This window comes from Lontra canadensis, unplaced genomic scaffold (genome assembly GCF_010015895.1).
Source record: "Lontra canadensis isolate GAN:19392208 unplaced genomic scaffold, GSC_riverotter_1.0 scaffold146, whole genome shotgun sequence".
In the NCBI taxonomy this organism is placed as follows: Eukaryota; Metazoa; Chordata; class Mammalia; order Carnivora; family Mustelidae; genus Lontra; species Lontra canadensis.
Genome location: NW_022631140.1, coordinates 637,541 through 659,706, shown reverse-complemented (window position 1 = coordinate 659,706; position 22,166 = coordinate 637,541). Strand labels below are relative to the sequence as shown.

At 45.1% G+C, this 22,166-nt stretch overlaps 1 protein-coding gene across 3 annotated transcripts in view; it reads right to left on the bottom strand.

The window, feature by feature from the left end:
* Positions 1–2,580: 2,580 nt before the first annotated feature.
* Positions 2,581–22,166, bottom strand: part of DCUN1D3 (defective in cullin neddylation 1 domain containing 3) — a 36,952-nt gene continuing 17,366 nt past the window's right edge. For all 3 annotated transcript variants that reach the window (XM_032843992.1, XM_032843991.1, XM_032843990.1), the window contains exons 2-3: positions 6,158–6,693; positions 2,581–4,886 (exon numbers count right to left, since the gene is read on the bottom strand). In XM_032843992.1, coding sequence (XP_032699883.1) covers positions 4,403–4,886; positions 6,158–6,588 — 915 coding nt within the window. In that variant the 5' untranslated portion in view covers positions 6,589–6,693 and the 3' untranslated portion in view covers positions 2,581–4,402. The remainder of the gene's footprint in view (positions 4,887–6,157; positions 6,694–22,166) is intronic.

The window sequence follows — 22,166 nt, the reverse complement described above, 5'->3', positions numbered from 1 at the left end:
TATCCAAGAGTATGTCATAGTAAATAGTAAAAAGGGAAGGCAGGTGGTGGAAGAAGGTATCTATGAAAGCAGGCTTAGTTTCCAAGAGGAGTAGGGAGGATGTGAGGCCCCAGCACCTGAATCAGAAGCAGAACTTGATGGTTACTCAAAGCTATTTGAATCATCTTGGCTTCTGCAACCACTGCTCAAGCAGAACTCTCAATAAGGAAAAACACCTCCAGATCCACATTAAAACCCAGCCCCCAGTCCAGGTTAAACTGGATGTATGCTATAATTACAGCTAACCATAGAAATAATAAACTCTTTTGAAAGGGGGTAGGTGGGAACCCACTCTAGGATTCAGCAACAGATTATGGAGGAGGAGGATCAATAACATAGGTCCTCAAAAGAGACCCAATTAACACATGTTAATAACTTTAATAGTCCTTTCAGCTGCTTATACAAGTTACTGCTAGAGTCCCAGCAAAGGAAGACCTTTGTCAGTTACCAGTATTTTTCAAGTCCCTCCAAGGGAAGACCTTTGTCAGTTACCAAGATGTTCAAGTATCACTAAGCAAACATTAAGAGACACAAGAAAAACAGCAAAGCAGGCAGCTAAAACAAACCTAGCAGCAGCTTCTCTCCAGCCTTTGTAATGGTATAGCTGGGTCTACTCCTGGGCTTCCCTACACTCAAGACTTCTCTTGAAATGTGGCAAACCAGTCCTAAATATAGATGTTTTGATTTTTACACTTTTAGACCCAAGTCCTTATCCCAGTAACTTCCCACCGTTGTTTAATGCAGTTTGGCATAGTATAGCATTTGAGGCCATCACATGAACTATGGAGTTCCACACCCTGCAGGTTCCAGCACTGAGGACTGAATTTTGGCATGAGTCTCTGGGAGATCAGAACTGTATCAATGATGAACTAATAAATACTCTGTGGCTTAATCCCTTCTTCCTTTCCAAGAAGGCTAGTTCGTGCCTTCCTTAGGGAAGTTTAATATTGAAAACACTGACTTGTACATTACATTTCCAGTTGGATTTCTTTGGGCCTCTGGGCTTGGGTTAAATTTGGATCTTTACCCAGCTCTAATTTTTCTTATCAGAAGACTAGATAGGGGGTCTTGGACCCAACTGGCACAGATAAGGGAAACTACTGAGGCATCCAGCTAAAGCATAGCAAAGTGTCATTACAGGGGTCAGGTTAATGATACATTCAAATATGGCAGGAATGGGGGAAAAGCATTTCAATGAAGCAACACTTCATCTCATATAGCTTTCTAATCCCGAAAACACCACAAACTCAAAGCCATTTGCCAAAAACCAAGGATTTCCCAATCCATATTCAATTTCTTGTAGTCACCTTCAGGTAATTTGCTATTTTCAAAATGGTGTCCACATCCTGCCCCTCTTCACACAACCCTGATGTTACACTGTTAAAGTGAAGAGCGTGCTGGCTTACCTGAGGGGCATGCATCTGGCATCTTCCGCACAATTACGGCTCACTCATTAAACAGCAAACCTATTTCTAGGTTAAAAGGAATAGGGACCTTTCATTTCTCGACAGTGTGACTACAAAACCCTACACAAACCCCACCTTCAATCCCTTTGCAAAAAAACTGCTTTTCTTGTGGTCAAGTCAGACATTGGCCCACAGCCACTACAGAAGCTTGGAAATCCTTGCATCAGGAATGCCAACCTGGATAAAACCTGTAAGTCCTTCCCTAACTGCTCCCTCTTCCGGTTTCTCAACTGCATTTCTGTAACAAACAGATCATTAAAATATAACCAAAAACAATTTAATGGCTCTTTTTGTGGGGGATGGGGAGGCTGAACAGTTAACAAAATCCACCCACTCTAGCACACCTAATGCATGGAATGCCACCTTGTAGGCCGGGGAAGGAATCCAGTTCCTCCAGAGTCCTCAGGACCCTCGGTGCCAAGCCCTTTTGTGCACTTCTCTCCATATAACCTTGTAATCTAAGAAGAGAGCCTTAACCTGGCTAGATGCAGCCTGCCTTTTCCCTTTTTCAACCTCTACTCAGTCTACAATCAAGAAAAACTGGGGGTTGCAGGACTGGCTAGATGAGAAGGCAGTAGTATCTTTAAGACTTCAGTCTGGGCACCCTGACTACAGTTGAGCCCACAGAACCTGCTGGGGCTCCTAGAAACTCTATTTATATAAGGAATTTGTGTCAGGCTAGAATAAAGCCAGATATCTGGACTGAGACCCTCTTCAGCTTTCCAGCAGTACTGCTAACTTGCTGTGGCTGATTTTAAAAGTTTCCCTTCTGCCCCTCTAGAAGGGGCAACTGCCAGGTTTAGGATCTTCAAAAAAAAAAAAAAAAAAAAAAAAGAAATCAAACTCCAACCATTTCCTATGCCAATGTCAATCTTGGAAAAACATCGACTGCAGAAACTCCCTAAGTAATCGTCTTTGGAAAGATGGGAGCCTAGAGTCATAAGGTTCCTAATAAAGGAATTCAAAATAAGCAATTCCTGCCCAGGCTGAGAAACATATACCTGGGAGGCAGATGGAAGCAGTTAGGGAAGAAAACTCGAAATGTTTAATAGACAAACTCTCATTACCTCAAGAGTATAAATATTTTATAAGTTTTTATTTAAAAGATTCCCTTTTCAATCTGTTCCCAAGTGTTGGGAGCTGAACTGTACAAGTTCCTGCCACCCACCCTTCCAGTACAGTTTTTTGAGGACATGTTTTTTTAATGGAAAAATAACAAGAGGACCCTTTACTGAAACCAGGTAGGACCAGAGTCAGCTCCTGTGTGGCAGTTTGGCCAAAGCTGGCCTTATGGAGCAAGCACATGGAGGAGTCTGGGCAACTGGGCCTCCCTCTTATGAGGAAAAGGCTGAGAAAATTCATCCTCTCTTTAGTGAGGATGGTCCAAATTCAGATTCAAAAACCTCCATTTAGGACGCTCCCTGGCACTCTTCTTATGCTTTATATATTGAAGGCAGCTCCCTCTTTTATGGCCAGTTTTAGCAGGCAAAGAAACAAAGGAATATAGATACATATATGTGTATATATATATTTTATATAGGTAAAATATATACATATCTTATATATGTATATATACATATTTGGGGGTAGGGGAAGGAGAGAAGGGTCATGTAAACCTAAACAGTCATCACATTACCCCAAATGAGCCTGACATTAACAAAGAAGATAATAAATAACTCCTGGGGGTTAAGTGACAACATGGGTGCAGCAAGAAGGGAAAGGGCACACGTTTAACTATTAAATACACTTCTATATTTGTTTGGCAGAGTTCAGGCCAGCCCCAGGCATCTGCACTTGCCAGACAAGTAAGCTGATGATACTCAAAAAAACTTTAAAAAAAAATAAATTAAAAATATTCAAGCAGAGCTCCATACCACAGTTTTCCTTCAAGTCAGTTGGCCGGCAGGCACAGTTTTCCGACCACCAGGAACAGAAACTTTGGCTCCAAGGCAAATGAAAAAAAAAAAAAAAAAAAAAAAAAAAAAATGTATTTTCACTTACAACATGAAAATACAGAAAATTCATCGAAAAAAGAAAACTATCAAAGTCTACTTCCAGCAAAACTGAGGTAGCACTGCTTTCTCTGCATTCAATGCTTAAGTGGTTCTCAGTACTATGTTGTGTTCTTAAAAAAAAAAAAAAAAAAAAAAAAAAAAACTGCTCACTTGACTGACAGGTGCAGCATGTTGATGGATAAACTCAACATGAAATGCAATAGGTCAAAGAAGGAATGAGCAAGAAGTGAAGAAAATAAGGGTTTCGGATAAATTAGCTTAAAAAGGGGGTTGTCACCAGACTACAAATGCTCTTGGCTGGCCTTGGCTCTCCAAGAGCTTTAAATCGCCTGGGAATTAATGCAGTATGGTTAACAGTTAACACTGCTATTCAATTCTGTGTAAATCTTTTAAAATAATTCTTACAACCTAAATTCAACCATGTAAACAGCACTACACACAGTACAGACCTGCCCTGAAAAACAGAATATGCAAAACTGAGATCTGGCACTGTATCATCTTGTAATGTTAATTCAACCTAACGGTCCCATTCCCCCCTCCCTGCTCTATTCCCTCCCCCACAAAGAAATCTAATTTGTGCAAGAAATGGCAGGCTTATTCTATCTGAAGGCTTCAAAAAAAAAAAAAAAATACACAACATGTAGCCAGGTTCAAATATTTTGGGGAACCCCCCTAAAAGAAATAACCAAAATAACCAAAAAGTGAAGAAAGTGCCTAAAACATGATACAGCATTTTAGAGCCCTTTCAGATACAAGGCAGAGAAAGGTGTAAAGTAGAAAATATCTGGATCTTCAGTAATTTCCAGAAAGGTCCAATTCCTCGGTTGGCTGCAGGGCAGCAGGCAGATCCTTGCTGCTGCTGCTGCTCCTGGGACAGAGCCACTAAGTCTGCTCCCCGGGACACAAGCCCTCGGGCCCTGAGCTGAGTGCACCTCTCCCTTCCCCTTCTCTTTTCCTTCGCTCCATTTCCCACTCCACAAAGGTATCGAAGAGACTTGGCCAGGCCTCGTCTTCACTGTAGTTGCTGAGGTCAGGACCAATCACCTGAGTGAAGTTAAGGAACATGTTCCAGGTGTCCCGGGAGATGCCCTTGATCCCCGAGGGATTCTCAGTTAGGAAGTTTAGCCACTGGTCCAATACTGGAGGATTGTTCTGGGTAAAGACTAGTTTCCACAGGGCAATGGCTATTTCCCGATGCAGTGACCGCTGCCCTTCTTCAGAGTCCAGACCAAACTGAAATGTAAACCGGTAGAGATCCTTAAATTTATCCTCTTGTTTGGCTTCCGTTAAGAGGCTAGGGAACCGTGCACAGATCCCATCAATGCTGTCTGCACTTATTGCTTTGCAGCCATCAAAAAACTCCTTCCTGCAACAGGAAGGAGGGGGCACAATTAATATTTATAAACAATATCATCTGCTGAGAAGCAATATAGCAAAGTAAGAGCATGGCTTTGAGGCTGGACGACCTGGCTTTGAATTCCAACTCCTCCACTAATGAGTCCTATTTCTTCATCTGTCCAACGGTGAGAATACCACCTTACTTCATAGGGTTTTGGTGAGGACTAAAAATAGGTGTCAACTGCTTCCAACAGTGTCTGGCACATGGTAAGCAGCGAAGGCATTTGGTTCATTCACTTCTTCAGCCTTTCAAAGCGAAACTCCAGTCCGCTGCCCGATGCCCCATCTCCCACTCTGCAGCAGTGATTAAGCTGCAGACTCCCCTCCTAGACGGGGAGTCTTCCTGCTTCCCTTTTGATTCTCTATGGTTGTTTGTTTTTGGAATATTTTTGGTGATTGCCAAGAGAGATCTCTGGAGCTAAAGATTCTGGATAAACCTGCCTAACTCTGCTCCAGAGATCAAAGTTCTGTTATTAAAAAACGAAAACTGCAGATGTATTTTTAACATCTACATAACACGTTCAGGTTACAACCTGGTCTCTCACTGATGATCACCTCAGAGACTACTGTTTCAGCTGAAAACAGAAGGCATCCGAAGTCTGCCGGGCAACCTACCTTGGGGGGCGGGGCTCAAAGTCAATTCTTATTTATAACCCAGTGCTCTGCAAATCATACGTTGGGGTGACCTTGCCACTCCCCCCCCCCACAAACCACTTCTACAGGGACACGTGACCACAGCGATGTGCACAACGACTGTGCTCATCGAGGCCAAATGTCCTTGCTGACACAGACACCGGCCGAGGGCCATGCGTGCAGAGCCAGAAGGGGCAAGGGGCTCGGTGCACTGATGGGAAGCGGCTCCCCAAAGGTGCTCCCCAGCCCGGCATTCACAGTGCCTGGCACACAAGGGGCGTACAATAAATATCCAGTGGGTGAGGGAGTGAGAGAATGAACAAGCAAAAGGGTGGAAGAAAGATTAAAGGTCCCAAAAGGGCAGTGCGGCTGGGCAGCAGCGTGTGGCCCCAGGGCATCACATGGGTTACTCCTTAACCTCAGGCAAAGATGGTCCTTGCCTGTTCTTCTGGGGCTGCACCAGCTTTAGAGAAACGGGTCAAAAAAAGAACGACTTACCCCAAAGCCTAAGAAGCCAACCCAGTTCTCCCCCAGCTGGGCCCCACTGCCCAAAAGTGCACTTGTCCTCCTCGGCTCACCTGGTGACATGAAGTTTTTGTGACTAACCTGGTGAATTTGCACATGGTAGCGGCCTGGAACTTCCAAGCCAAGAGCAGCACTCGAAATTCCGTGGGGTCAACACATAAGTCATTGCAAAAGCGCTCCATGCCTTCCTCCAAAATTGCATCCTCCCGCTCGTCCTTATAGCGCCTGAACAATTCTTCCAGCCTCTGCAGGGAAGACTCCTCGGCATTGGACTTGGGCTCCCTCCCAGCATCTCCAGAGGACATTGGCAACTGGCAGGGCTCGGTGGCAGCCTCTGCCTTCTTGGTCCCATTGACAAGGATATCCCCACCTGGCTTGCCACAGGCTGGTGGCTGTTCCTCGCGGTGGCCTGCGCTCCGCCTGCTGTGTGACTTGCTGCCAGGGTCACGGTCTCCGTTCTTGCTGCCCAGGGTTGATGAGGGATTCTTGCACTTGGTGACACACTGGCCCATGGTGCTGATGGCCTGGCCCCTAGAGTGGCCCCCTCTGGATCAGATGCCCTCGCTGCCACTGGCCCATGTGTCTCAACATGCCATCAGCCAGAGGAGCCAGCCAACCTAGAAAAAAATGACAAAGCAGTTACCACTGGACAGGGAGACGGGCATTCGCAAACTCCATTCACTTCCCCTGCGGGGACTGCAGCCTGAGGCACCATTCTATTTCCGTGAGCCAACCCTGAACCAGGGGAGATACCCGGAGTTCATCGCCATCCCCCCATCCCCCTGTAAGCTCCATACCTTCACATTGGAAATGCAGGGCTAGGACACATATGGAGAACCAATAAGAAAATTCCTAAAATTCTTAAGGTAACATAGGTTACAAAGAGGTTGATTCATGTGCAGAATGCATCAAGGAAGACTACAGTTTTGCCAGAAATATTCCAGAGGAAATCTGTCTTGCCAACTTGCCATAAGAAAGCTATTTGGTCCTGGGTTAAGCCAGAAGGTGTAAATAAAAAGTTCATCTTCTAGTCTCTCATGTCAAAATCCTCAGATGTTCTTTTTAAGTAGGATGAGTAGGGAGAAAAGGGAGCCACATTTAAGACAACTATATGGTTTCACAATGGCTCAAAGATGAGGTGAAGGATTTGTAGAGTCAGGACTGCAGTGTCCTAGCCAAACAGCTAACTAAAATTTGTCTCTGATCTCTTCAGATTCCTTTCTGGGACTCTCCCACACGGTGGGTGAAATGCCCTTTCTCCACCCTTCCTCTGCCCACTCACAGGAGCCAAACACCAGCCACAGTTCCCGGTCCTCCAGTTTCTTGTTCTCCCCCTACCACGTCCTCTGGGAGGCTGCATGAAGAGTACAAGCCAAGGCCACACTAAACAGCAAGGTCCTACAAGGCCTGCAAGCTCAGTCCTCCAAGGGAGTGTCTCCACCTTAAAAGAGGGGCTGATTTATCCAAATGTCTCTAAATGGTAGAATAATTGCTAGATAAAAAAAAGAGAAATCTGCACGGATATATTACAAACTCATCATGGTGGTTTATTTATTACTTATGCTATTTAAAAGTGTTTTTAAAAGAATTGCTAGAGATTTCCTGGCCAGGGGTGAGGTGATTTCTCTGCTAACTCTGTCTTCTCAGGACTCTTTTTTTTTTTTTTTAAGATTTTATTTATTTATCTGACAGAGATCACAAGTAAGCAGAGAGGCAGGCAGAGAGGGGGAAGCAGGCTCCCTGCTGAGCAGAGAGCACGATGCGGAGCTCCATTCCCAGGACCTTGGGATCATGACCTGAGCCGAAGGCAGACGCTTAACCCACTGAGCCACCCAGGCGCCCCAGGACTCTTTGTAACTTCAACCACTCCACGAGAAGATCCAGCTACAACTTAGTAGGAAAAGCCTACCTGTAGCCATAATAGCTGCAGCCACCAAACTCACAATGTTAATGAACTTTAGAACAGGAGCCAGAAGTACAGTAGGTAACGGGGACCAAAATCAAGGTCAGTCCCATGCCTCTCCAGCTCTAAGAAGCAGCATTCATGGCCCTTCATGATCCAAGTTCAAAGCCTTTAAGAGACAGGCAGTGGGGCCGAGGACGCTTCTTATAGAGGATGGACCTTTCAACTTTACCTAAAGAGCTTTCATTTCCTCCAAATGGTGCCTGGATAAATTTGGGGTTATCTTCAAAAGGAATCCTACGGGTAAATTCTGAGTGTAGCAGTTTAAAATGACGACCAAAATCATTCTTATAACTTATCGGAGACTCACGGTTATCAGGGCGTGTCCTAGTCTTCACCCTCAAAGAGACTGAACGACAGAGAGACATGCCCATACATGCCCTCTAAAGACCTGCAATCCATTTAGACTTTAAAACAAAACAAAAAAAAACACAAAAAGAAACACACACTAAAACCTGAAAGGGTTTTTTTGGTGTGGAAAGACAGACCCAAGTATGTTTTCTTGTCTTTTTATGCTTTAACAGTATAGGGAATAAACCTTAAGCACAACCTATTAAAATTTAAAAGGCAAGGGGTTAATTCTGGGAAGACCAGCATACAAGGAAAGCAACTGTTCGAGCTGAAGTATCTCAAAACAAAAAGGACTATACCATGTGGAAGGTCTGGTTTCCAGATTTGTGTTTCTAAAGACTACAGTGCTAAAAGAAACAAAAGGCCCAAACTTACACAAACCCCACATGCTCGCAGACTGGCAATTCTAATTCCCAGGCACGCTGACTCACCAGGGTTTGCTGCTCAGCTCCTGCTGGGGAGGGAGGCCCAGGTACCTGGCAGGGTAAGAGGATTTCCCCGCCTCTGTCTGACCCACCTACCCCAGGCCACTTACCTCCACCCCCACAGGACAGATGCTTCATTGTACCAGCTTCCTTCAAATCCTGGCGCCAAGGCCTTCAGGTAGGGACAGAACAGATGGGCCTCCCAAAGAGGCCCTAATCCCATTTACCCAAACAGCCCTCCACATAAAAGCATCTCTGATGACCTGACACAGCAGAACCTGAAGGCTTTTAACATGCCCAGCAGATGAGAAAAAGGAGGGGAAAATCAATTTGAACAGATGATCAATCAGCAAGTACCAGGAGGTCAGATCTCTTTCTTCCATTCTGGTCCCTATCTGTGAAAGGCCCCCACGCTGGGTGAGTGTTTGAGGCAAGTGATGATCTCAAGCCAGAAGAAAATATTTTCAGATCTGGTGGTGACTACAGCCCCCTGATTATTCAATGGCCTCCCTTTTGTGCCTATCTCTTTCCCCAGGAAAACAGCTGTGCCCCCAGCGCCTTCCCCAGGCTCAGTCTCACACAAGCCCAGTGTCCCAAGCTGACAGCACTTCTAGTGTTTTAAAGCTGAAAGTCCCCCTGGGCTTGATAGCTGATGGCTAACAGCTAATAATGGGAGTTATCAATTATTGAATACTTGATATGTCTGGCACTATGCTAATAAGCATTTTATGGACTTAAAACTCATATATCCTCACCACAACCCCATTTAAAGACAGGGAAACTGAGGCACAAAGTAACTCATCCAACATCACACAATGTCTGTCTTGAGAAACACACCTTTAGCACTAGGCCAGACTGCCGAGTCCAGCTCCCATCAGAGAACCGAGGGAAAGCCCACCAACACATGGGTCCTGAGCTCTGAAGTCACCACAGCGATCCCAGAAGAGCAAGTTTTACCACCAGCCACTGGAAAGAGAACACACTGTTCATGCCCGCTGTTCAGGGAGGGCGTCCTACCCACTGCCCTCTCCCAGAGAGCCCTGCCACCGAGATTCAGGCAGTCATGATGCCCTTGGACTCAGCCTCGCCAAAGATGCCCTCAAGCAGTGCTGTTTCGGTCCATCGGCATGGTTAAAAGCTGCTATTCGGAAATCAAAGCTCAACTCTGCCAGTGATTATGTCTGACCCTAATCAAAACCTGTATCGGCTCAACCCACAAAATGCTATCTGCCTCACAGAGCTGTTGAAAGGATTCCATCAGTAGGGGCACCTAGGTGGCCCAGTCCTTAAGCATCTGCCTTCAGCTCGGGTCCTGGGATCAAGACCCACGTCGGGCTCCCTGCTTCATGGGAAGCCTGTTCTCCCTCTCCCACTCCCCCTGCTTGTGTTCCCTTTCTCACCGTCTCTCTGTCAAAAAACAAAATCTTTAAAAAAAAAAAAAAAAATTCCATCAGGAAATGCAGATAAAGGGTACTTGCCACACAGTGCCCCCTGGCCCCCACCAACCATGGAGGACAGCCATCGGTCATTATTATTACCAGCCAAGCTCTTGAACTACAACACTGACCTTGCTCAAATGCACACTGCCCAAAAGCAAGCAGGCTCCAGTTCTCCGTAGGGTAAGACTTCCTTGTGATTGATACAGAGTAAAATCAAGCTGGGTATTTGCTTTGTTCTAGGGACACCTTGAACCCAGTAGTTACCCCCATCCCTAACCTGGGGCAAGCTTCCAGCTAGTAGTTCCAAACTCCTTTCCCTTTTCTACTTGGTCCTAGCTCTGTAGATTTGAAAAAGAGAATGTCTAGCTTAAAAATCATTTATACTACCTTAATGGAACTGCCTTTCCAGCTGGTCATCTCAGCTGCCTCTCTGAAGCGGACAGCCTCAGCACCACCTGGGCGCCCCAAAGCCAAATATTATCAGCAAGAGAGCACCGTGATTAAGGAATACCACTCTGTATTTAGTAGTGCATTATAACCACTACACCCAAATGCTCCAAGCAACAGAAAAGAAATGGAGGCACAGCAAGGTCAAGGAGCTATCCAGGAAGGGAGAAAACAGGGGCAGAGTAATTAAGAGGAGGAGCTCTTGGAGCAGACAAACCTGGACGAGAATCGGTGATGCCACCAACATGTGACTGTCAGCGTTCACTTTAAAACAGGGCAGGTGGACCTCAAGATAACGTAAATGAGATAATCCACTGAGATGCTCTGCCCACAGAAAGGACTCACTAAGTGTTAACCTTTATCATAGTTGCTGCTGTTACTGCCAAGTCGGTGACAGACTCAAGCCTCTGTGCTCCTAGAACAGTGCTCTTTCCATTGGCCAGGGCAGCTTTTGGGGGTTGGAGGGTGGGGGGCAGCCCCAGTATGCAGGACTCCCCAAGGCAGCTCCTTGTCTCCCTGTCCTCACAAGGACTCTGCTCTCCTGCTTCTGCTAAGGGGCATAAAAGAGTTCAATGGAGTCAGGGGCAGGGAGAAAGGAAAGGCAGGAAGAAGAATAAAGAAAACACACATACACACACCCTGGGAAACCTATTTCTAGGCACAATTAGAGGGTTCTGGGGTTTACCTGAAAGATCGATGCCAGTAACTCTGCTCAGTTTATGCTAGATCAGGATCAGCCTCCAGCTTTTCTCCTTCAATCTCAGCTCCAAATGCTTCTGTCCCCCTCCCTCTCTGCACATCAGCCCCAGCCCCACAGCACCCCGCACCGTGCTGTGCCAGCCCTGGCTGCTACTCTTGGGGATGGGCTTGGCTGTCTGCCTGGCCCCAGGCCTGGAGCTGGCACGGCCGGGCCTGGGGCAATCCCGGAGGCCGTGGTCCCTGTGGATGCTCTGGCTCCAAAGAAGGATCTGGAGCTGATCTATCTCGTGGGCGGTTCCATGAAGCGAGACGCAGACAAGTCCCTGGGTCTCCTGGGCTTACTGTCTACTGCTGAGACAGGTTATGGAAGAGAAGGACCACGAAGGGCTACACAAGGACCCAGGGTGACTAGAGACAGGAAAAGGAGAGAGGAGCGTGAACTGGTGTCATGGAAAGAAAGGTAGAGGGGCTGCCGGAGGGGAAGTGATACGTCCGGAACGTGGGGCGGCTTGCTTCCCATGCATCGTCGCCTTCAACCTCACAACCACCTAGCCTGTCAGATCTTTTGCAGATGAGGAAACCAAATTTTCTTAACTACGAAGCAGGCTGACTAGGAGAGAAAACCAGCCTGTCAGACTCCAAAGTCTGCCCTGTGGGAAAGTTTCAGAGAAGTGGCTTTGTTTGGTCTTTAAATGACTGGAAACACCAAATGGAAAGGAAAAGAGTCAAAGGGCCAATCCGGTTGGTCCTGCGGAAAGCTGATTTAAAACATTCAGTGAGAGCAGTATCTTCTAGATTACACCTATGTACGGAGGGGATTCACCTTAACTGTCACACTTAAGCCACTACAACCAACGGTATGAGGAAGATATTATGTAAACTTTTTACAGAGAGGAGAACTGAAGAGAGGTTAAGGAATTTGGCCTGAAGTCCCACAGCCAGTCTACAAAGGAAAAGTTCTGGATTCACATCCAGGCCATTTGATTCTAACCCCCCCATTCTTCCTCGCTAGCCTCACTATTATTCTCTGCTATGACGTGTCCCAAAGACACACACTTCTCCCAAGAGAGGACGATGGCCCAAGATGAAAAGGTACACCAGGAACACTTAAACGTACCAGAGATACAGAATCAACTCCCAGCCTCTATGCAGTGTGGGTCCTTGAACAAGTCACTTAACCTCTCCTTAACCTCGAATCTGTGTGACCCCAACATTAAAGTGAGGGGTCTAGTCCTTCCGACTTTAATGTTCTGAGACTCCCTTCACTTTTTTGCATCCAACAAGGCTAAAGTCCTAAATGTGCAAGCCTTCTAAGGACTGGCACGTTGCCTGCTCAGGGGACGGCTCTCATACATCTTGCCCAAGCCTATCAGACCCGAGAGAAAATGAGACCAGAAGTCCAAAAGGAGGAGAGAGAAAGCAGGGGCTACTCTAGTCTGAACAAGGGGTGAAAGATTACACGGTTTTTGCAGGCCTGCCTCTCCTTAATCATCCTAGTTTGATCTCTGCAGGGTCAGCAAGAGGCCCTGGCATATGGAAAACAGACCAGAGCGAGCTGGCTCGCTGCTGCCGCTAGTCAGGTCAGGAAGCCTGCTCAGGAATGTGCCCTGGCTGCTGATGGGGAGCCTGTCACCCAAGGAACAACCTCATGAAATGAGGAGCTAAAAAACAGGAGGCCAACACTGGCACCAAACATCAGTGTCAGCAAGGCACTTGTGATCTACTTGGAGACTTCCTGGAGAGAAGGGACCCATCTCATTCACCCAGCCCATTTTGTTCCCATCTAGTGTCTACTCAATCAAAAAACCACTGGCAAATATTGGTGTTTCTGCAGAAAGGCAGTAAGAAACCACTTTCCAACTGTCTGTAGAGCTAGCTGGGTGCATGTTTTTTATTTCTTACTATATATGCCAGACACCCAAAGGTCAGAGAACATGAGCACATGAATTCGTCAGATGGCTTTTCTCCAGCTGCCAGGGGTTAATGTGCCGTCCGTCCCGTCCTGACAGAGACCACACCAGCTGGGAGTCTCCAAGCAAGACCACAAGAGCCCCCTGAGCCCACTTGGCAGCTAGAGATGCTGAATGGCCTGAGAAAAAGATAGGGAATGGGTGGTGGCCGTTTGTAAACTACTTCCTAGAAAGTAAAGTTACAGAAGTAACAAAGAGGTAAGACTGAGGGAGTACTCTAACTGTAGAGTCCCCTGCTGTCACTTGGAACTTGGGACTTACAAGATCACCTTTGGAGATTAGGTCTCTTACCCAGAGCTGCTTGGGAGGGAAAGTCTGTTCCCTCTGCCAAAGCAAACGAGTCCCGTCTGCTGCTATTTTCATGCTTTTAAAAGACTTTTTGTCCTAAAATGTACTACAGCAGCAAGCTCAGGCAGCAGTTCCAGTTCGGGTTGGGTAGGAACACATGACTTTCTACATCAACAAATCTCAAAAGCGCAAAAGAAAAGAAAAGAGGGATGCAGGGGCAGTTGGGGTGGGGTAGGGGATAACTTTTTTTTTTTGAGAATAACTTTTTTTTTTAAAGAAAATAAACCAACTGGTTTTATTTCTGTAGAATAATCTTAGGTCACATGGCTAAGACCAGCCTGCTTTCCACAGAGTAATTTTCTTCTCTTTTTAAAGTGTTCTTACTGTTTCTCACCTTGTACACTTCAAACAGACCAGAGCAAGAGTATACATCCAGTTGGAGGGCTGAGGCCAGTGTGGGCTGGCTAGAACAATACTACTTGCCAATCCAACCAAGCCAACACATGCATGTACTTTATAGTTTCCAAATACCAAATAATGAGGCATTTTTGGTCTCTGAGCTCCAGGAATGAGCCATGTTTAATCCCACATGACTCAAAATAACCAAAAAAGGGCCGTATCATTGTACTGACCCACACTTGGAATCTTTTTTTTTTTTTTTTGCTGTCACTACGGACCAACACAGGTCAGGCTACCCACTTATGTGCAAAGCAGGCATCGTTAAGGGGCACCGGACTGCTAGGTTGACTATTCTTTTTGTTTCTGCTCGAGCTTTTTCAATTTTCTTCCTTAGGAAGCTTAGGAGCCGAGGGCTGTCCTGGATCTGTGCTCCGTGGTAGCAGAATAAAAAGGGCAAGCCTGCTGCATTCTTCATCTCTGCTTTTATGCTTACTGCTTGTCTTCTTTCTTAAGAGACAGCCGCCTTAGGCCCTGCTGAAGGTAAACCATGGATGAGGTACTGATTGCTGGCTTCCAGTTTGCATACGGGTACCAGCCCCCTAGAGGCTTACCTGACTGCAGAGGATTAGTCCTCAAACACCCAATTACCACATCAACTGTTCACTTTTCAATCTCCTTCTGAGCAATTCAGAACTCAGTAGTCACAAAGTGACTGAAAAATACTTTAACTGGAGATAAGCTTTGGTTTTTTGCCCCTAAGTAAAAGAAAGGCAAGAAAGGAAACTGAAAGGAGTAGAGAGATGAGGAAGGAACCCAATACAAAGATGATAAATGACTGCATCCAAATGTCTTAAAGAAGCACCAGAATTACCACAAATGTATAGATGTGGTTTCTAGAGCCATACTTCCTCTAAGAAGGCCTCAGGTTCATCATGTGGTAACTAATCAATCTCTTAAATGTTTGCTAATTCTTAAGAAAAAAAAAAAAAGAAAGAAAGAAAATAAAAGAAATCCAAATCCATTGAGGCCACATTTATCAGGTTTTTCCTAGAGGCCCATGATGGAAACTAACTGCTAATGCACAGTAGACGGGAAGAGGGAGAAAAGAGCTGTATAATAAAAGAATATCTGTTTTCAACCACATCAGTAAACTGATCAGAGAAGTGAGGCCACTAAGTCTTTCTCTCCCGCTGCCAAATTCAAAAGTATTACATAGTTACTCTGTAAAGTTTAGAAAACACAGAGAAGCATAAAAAGGCCCCAAGGATCCCACCTCTTACAATTAATATTTCAGTATATCCCTCTTAGTCTTTTATATGAGCACATATGGACTGCACATGTAAAATACATGCATGTCCTCATTATATGTTTGGAACTTTCAAACAAAAGTGGGTTCATACTGTACAATCTATTTTGCAATCTTTTCCACTGAACATTTTTTTAATATAAAACTTTTCCTCTCATAAAATGCTTTTAAAGAGCAGCAATTCTGGGGCACCTGGGTGGCTCAGTCAGTTAAGAGTCTGCCTCCAGCTCAGGTCATGATCTCAGGGTCCTGGGATTGGGCTCCCTGCTTAGCGGAGAGCCTGCTTCTCCCTCTCACTCTGCCTGCCACTCACCAGGCTTGTGCTCCCTCAGTCAAATAAATAAATAAAATCTTAAAAAAAAAAAAAGAAAAGAAAAAGAAACATATTTAATATTCAGATAAATCTTCTACTGGATGGAGGTACCATACTGAATCTGGTCAATTTAGTCTCTTATTGTTGGACATTTAGCTTGCTTCCAGTAGTTCCCTATTATAAACATTACTCTGATAAAACAGCACGCACTTAAAACTCAGCACACTTATAATTCTTACCTGAGAATAAAACCCTCTAAGTGGAACCAACAGATCAAAGAATAGGCAAAAAAATTCTGTATGTGTGTCTATATATATATATAATCCAATCTGAATTCCAAAGAAGATCAACTTGTACAATGTACTAGGAGTCTATATTTCTCCCAACATCATCTTGTGATATTTGCCAACTAATTCAACTTCTTGCAAAAAATCCTTACCAAAAGCACATTAAGACATTGTGTTTAAGGGAAAATACCAAACCACCTAAAGAGAAACAGGTAAAAATAGATCACTGGCTTCACTGTAAGTCACATCACAAAGGTTGACAAGAGCCAATGATTCTGGCTTCAAGGATTCCAAGTCAGTGTTGTTACATAAAAGGGGTGGGGGGGAGAAAAAGATTAGTCATAGGACACCTTTTAATTATATTTAAATTTCCCAATTATTCTTTCAAAAGAAAATCAACTTGTCCCCACCCTCATCAAAAAGCAGTAGTAGTAGCAGAAGCAGCCACCAACGCTACCATCACCCATCTTAAGGCCTCATAGATTTAGCATCAGGGGTAGAAGGATCTGGCCCATGGAACAGGCAGAACCTGAACTCCTGGCCACATAGTTGGGTGGGGCTCAAAATGGACTTCGTGACTCAGGCCCACCTGAGTCTCACATGCCCTTGGCTTTGATGACTGGGTTAGGGACACGCAGGTGACCTCAGCAGACAAGAGTAAATCTTAGCACTAAAAGTAAAGGAAGCTAGAGCTGCTATAGTCATCCCGCCAAAGAAACTAGTAATGCCTATCGAAGAGTCACTGTGAGGATTCAATGGCCCCTTCTTATCATATAGGTCTCACTTCAAATGTATGTAGAACCCAAGAATGAAATCACTGCCAAGAGACAAAGATAAGGGGCGCCTGGGTGGCTTAGTGGGTTAAAGCCTCTGCCTTCGGCTCGGGTCATGATCCCAGGGACCCCGCGTGGGGCTCTCTGCTCGGCAGGGAGCCTGCTTCCTCCTCTCTCTCTCTGCCTGCCTCTCTGCTACTTGTGATCTCTGTCAAATAAATAAATAAAATCTTAAAAAAAAAAAAAAAAAAGAGACAAAGATAAAATGAATTCTGAAGGTATTATCTGCACCCAGAATCCAACTGTACTACCTAAAGTCAGACCAAAGCCTGAACTGCAGTTATGGGAGTCAATGAATTCCTCTTTTGCATAAACTGGATGTCAGGTTTTCAGTCACGAAAGATAGAATCCCTACTAACACATTGCTAAGTCACTCGGATCTCTTCTACTCACAGAGCAAAGAAATGATGCCTAGGCTCTGATTCATCATCCAGGACCAATTTACTAGGCCACAATTTCACTCCTTAGCTGAACACCAGGACCAATAATCCCAAACTCGAGTACACTGTAACATTCCATTGTACTGGGCAGACCACCAGGATGCCGTTTAAAAGCTGATATGACTAACGAGAGTAAGAACCTTTCCAACTGCAATTTTTACAACCTTCGGCCTCCTTCAGACAGGCCACAGGGCACTTACAGCTACTTTCTTCTGTTGTGTACACACGTTCTGTCATCTTCACGTTCCTAAGGAGGAACCTCCTCCCAGCACTCAGACACCATGTGAAAAGCTGTAAAGCAAGACTCCTGGAAATCTTTCTCTGTGCAGTAACAACATTATCAATCTTCCAGCTGAAACAGGTATTTGATCTAAACCACATCCTATGAAACTGAAAGGCCAGACCTGACCAGAATTTGGCTACCCTCTTGGTTTCAATTGCTACTGCTGAAACAATTTCTCTCTGGTTTCAAGCACTGAAGAGCTTATTTAGAAAGTATTCAGGTTTTAAAAACTGTAACAGGAAATGCTTGTGTTGTGTGCCTTTATTGGAAATACATTCCCTGCAGGGTGAAACCTGAGGCCTCAAGGTTTAGGCTTTATTTTTTTTATTTCAAGCAGTTACTTATTTCACCAACGGGCACTCATATGGCATGAGGCCAAAGGGCTCATTAACATGTGTAAAGATAGGCAGATAATTAAATCAAAATAGAGCTCTATACCTGATGGCTGGCAACACGGTCCCAGAGGCTTGGCAAAGACAGACATCTGAGGATTCCAGCCCCATTCCTGCGCACTTCCCGCCCACACTGACCCACCATCGAACGGCCATTCCAATGCTGTCTATCAAAACTCTGCCCTAGGGCGCCTGGGTGGCTCAGATGGTTGGATGTCTGCCTTCAGCTCGGGTCATGATCCCAGGGTTCTAGGATTGAGTTCCATCGGGTTCCCAGCTCAGCACGTAGCCTGCTTCTCCCTGCTCCTGTCCTCTCTCTGTCTCGCTCTTCTCCAATAAATAAATTAAATCTTTAAAAAAACAAAACAAAACTCTGCCCTAACAGCTAGGCCCTATTTTCATAAAACCGATTATGAGAAAATCCTAAAATTAAGCAGGAGCACCATAAGCACTTTGCGTCATCAATATCTTTGAAAATCTAAGGATAGCTTTGGACCCAGAATAAACTGTGCATACCTGCACACACTCATACACTCAAATTCTGCATTCAATGCTTGGGATCTATGATATTACATCTTAACTCTTCTGAAATGCATCAGGGTTTTACCTACACTGCAACCACATTCATTCCCCTTGCTCATAACCCAGCTGAAGATGCGGCAGCTCCTGCAGCTGCCCCAGGATCGTCTCACCCTCCTGAGCAGGGCAGGATGGGCTCAGCACACAGATGACTGCGTGTGGACAGCTTGGCTCTATGTGCTCCCCTGCGCATACTTCATCACCTGTGCCTCAGTTTCCTCACCTGAAAACTGGGAAAATCAAAGGGTCACAGTGAAGAATAAATGGCCCCTTCTCATCAGATGGGTCTAAGTTAGAAGGCTGAGAGGCGCTCCCCAGCCTACAAACCTAAAGTACATCTCACTCGGGTCCAGCAACTATTTCATTTCTTCCCAGCACATTTCACTTTCTGGAATTCTTGTTAACTTCCTGTCTGCTCCCACTCCTAGAAGGAAAGTGCCACAGGAGCTGGGATTCTATCTTATTCACCCCTTTGTCCTGTGCACTTAGCTACCTCACATAAGCAAGTGTTGAATACATAAATGTTGAGGGAATAATAATCACTGTTATTTATTGAGTACTTATGTACAAGGCACTAGTCTGCGCCCCTGAAATGTATTCACTCGTGACTGAAGAAATGATAAGTCCAACCTACTTAGTGCTGTCTCTAGCACGAGTTAGTATTCAATAACCGATAGCCATTTATACCAATTCTAATGATGATGTCACCAAATACTCAACAGCAAAGGGGGCTGAGCTCTAAGGATGTAGAACTTAACTTCACCTCTCCAGAGCGGCTTCCTAAGGTCCAACTTCCCCTGGACTCCTCTCCTCCCAGCACTCCTCTACCTTCAGAGAGAAGGGAAAGTAGGAATTGTCTCCTTATTCCATTTACTCTTTACCTCATCGGTTCTCAGAAAATGTCATACAAACACGGCTTCTCAGCCAGCATACACCACTCCATCTCTCTGCATGCCACAAGCTAATTTTCACCTCAAACCCGACAAGAGGCAAAGTTAAAGGTGAAATGGGAACATGTTCATCCTGTCGTGCCTCTTTCTGATGTGCACCCCAGTCCCTTGGAAAAAATTCACAGTCATGACGGTATCACTCCAGCCTCTCCTCTTAGCAAGGGAGAAAGTCCAGAGAGTTCATGCAAGCCGTGGCCACACAGCACTCTAGGAAGCTCCAAGGGTTTGCCGATCAGGTGAACTCCAATGAAACGCCTTCCAGTGCTGATCCAAACTGCCTCTTCTCTACCTCAGTCACACATTTAAGGTGTTTGGAGATGCAAGGGCAAAACCCAGCATTTTTTTTCTCAATACTGCATATTGAACCCGAAGGACTCATAGTGTATCATATTTCTATTCCACTGTTATATTTTCTAAAATTTAGTCGATGACAGAGTGGCTTTTAACTGAGGGCTAGAGCACATACCTCATGAAAGATAATATGAGATGTGGACCAGGGCCCTCCAACTCGTTGGAACCGCAGGGGGACATTGGACTATGTTTTATATGACAGCAAGAAAAGGGCAAGAACTAAAGTCCTAGGCAGGGCCTTCAAAGCCAGATGCACTTGCCAAGAAAGCAAAGGGCAGCTTCCACCTCCGCCGGCTGGCAGGCAGACCCACACATTCTGCTTAACCATGTGAAACAGCTAGCTTTTGCTCTCCCCGCCCCCAGGCCCAGTTAGGATATTTGGGTAGCAACACTGGCGACTTTTCTAGGAGAGTGTTTTATAAAAATAGAGCTTCCAATTTTAGGTCTAGAATTGAAAAGAAAAATAGCCAGAATTAGAAATTTGTTTTAACACAATACATTGAAAATTACAAGTTTAAGGGCTGGTCGCTAAGGACGGGGATCACACCACCACGTGATTTCTCAGTGAGTCATAAAAAGTAGTACAGGCTTGTTTAACAGTGGACACCCGCCAGTACTAAGAGTTAAGAAGCCCACTTGAGTCAGATGACGGAAAGCCAACCGGACACCCCTGCGTTTGGTTCAGCTGTGGTGGGACTGACACAAAGGAACCATGGCAGCAATTTACAAGACAGAAACGTCAATGAACGTCTTCTGAGCCTAGTCAAAGAGGAAGTGTTTGAAACCCTGAATATGACTCATGTTTCAGAAGTTCAATCATTTTAACAAGAAGAAAAAGAGCTCTAAATATTAATAAATCAAAACAAACATTTCTAGATTTCTAATACCCATTCTTGATTAACATACCTTTGTGTCAAAGCAAAAACCAAGTGCAGCCATGTAACCGCAAGTTGCCACCCTTTCAGTTATGAGAACCGCTCTGGCGGAACTAGATGAGAGCAACGAGTATTAATCTTCAGGCTTAGATAGATACTGTCTTGGTAATAAGACAATAAAGACCTCCCTAAAGGGCTTCTGGGTGCCATAAATTATATAACAAATCCACTTCTGCCAGGCAGCCAGGATTGACTCCTATTCACCCAGGGCACTACTCTTACTCAGTATCACCAACTGGCTTATCGAAATGAAACAGTCATTATCCACCACTGCCCTTCAAAGGCACAGCACGTCTCTCACTGCTCATCAGTCTGCTGACACCAGCTACTCATCCCAGGAGAAGCCAACCTAATCTTTTTTTTTTTTTAGATTTTATTTATTTATTTGCAGAGAGGCTGGGGGAAGCAGGCTCCCCGCTGAGCAGAGAGCCCCGATGCGGGGCTCGATCCCAGGACCCTGAGATCATGACCTGAGCCGAAGGCAGAGGCTTAACCCACTGAGCCATCCAGGCGCCCCCCCAACCTAACAATCTTAAAGACAACTTTGATACTTGTTTTAAACAGGCCAAAACATTTTTTAAAAACCAGAAACTAAGGGGGGCCTGGGTGGCTCAGTGGGTTAAGCGTCCGCCTTCAGCTCAGGTCATGGTCCCAGGGTCCTGGGATCGAGCCCCACACCGGGCTCTCTGCTCAGCAGGGAGCCTGCTTCCACCTCCCTCTCTCTCTCTGCCTGCTTCTCTGCCTACTTGTGATCTCTGCCTGTCAAATGAATAAATAAAATCTTTAAAAACAAAATAAAAAAATAAAATAAAATAAATAAGTAAAAATAAAAACCAGAAAGTATTTCATTGGTTTCTCCCCAGTGAATTCTTCTGACTGAATTTTTAACGAATTGTCTATTATGACACCTTATCATAACAGACAATTTTTTACTCCTAATATGCATTCAAGCCTTGAATGCATTATATATTCTTTACTCCTCAGGAACATGAACATTCATGGCTCCCAAACAGGTGGTCAAAAATAACAAGTCCACAGAAGAGAAAGGACACTATTATTTCAGTGACCGCATCTTATATTAGGAGTTCCAAGAAGGCAGGGAATGCATATGGTAACATGGAAAGGGCTAACTGGCACCTGACAAACATCTTCTAAAGAAGCAAATGTAGGGGTGCCTGGGCAGCTCAATCGGCTAAGTGTCCAACTCTTGATTTCAGCTCAGGTCAGATCTCAGGGTACTGAGATTATCCCAATTCGGGCTCATGTTCAGCGGGGAGTCTGATGGAGATTTTCTCCCTCTCCCTCAGCCCATCCCCCTGCATGCTCTCTCTCTCTCTCTCTCTCTCTCTCTCAAATAAATAAATCTTTTAAAAAGGAATCTAATGTAAAATAAGCACCTACTATGTACCAAGTGCACTGCACAAATCTACCCACATGCTC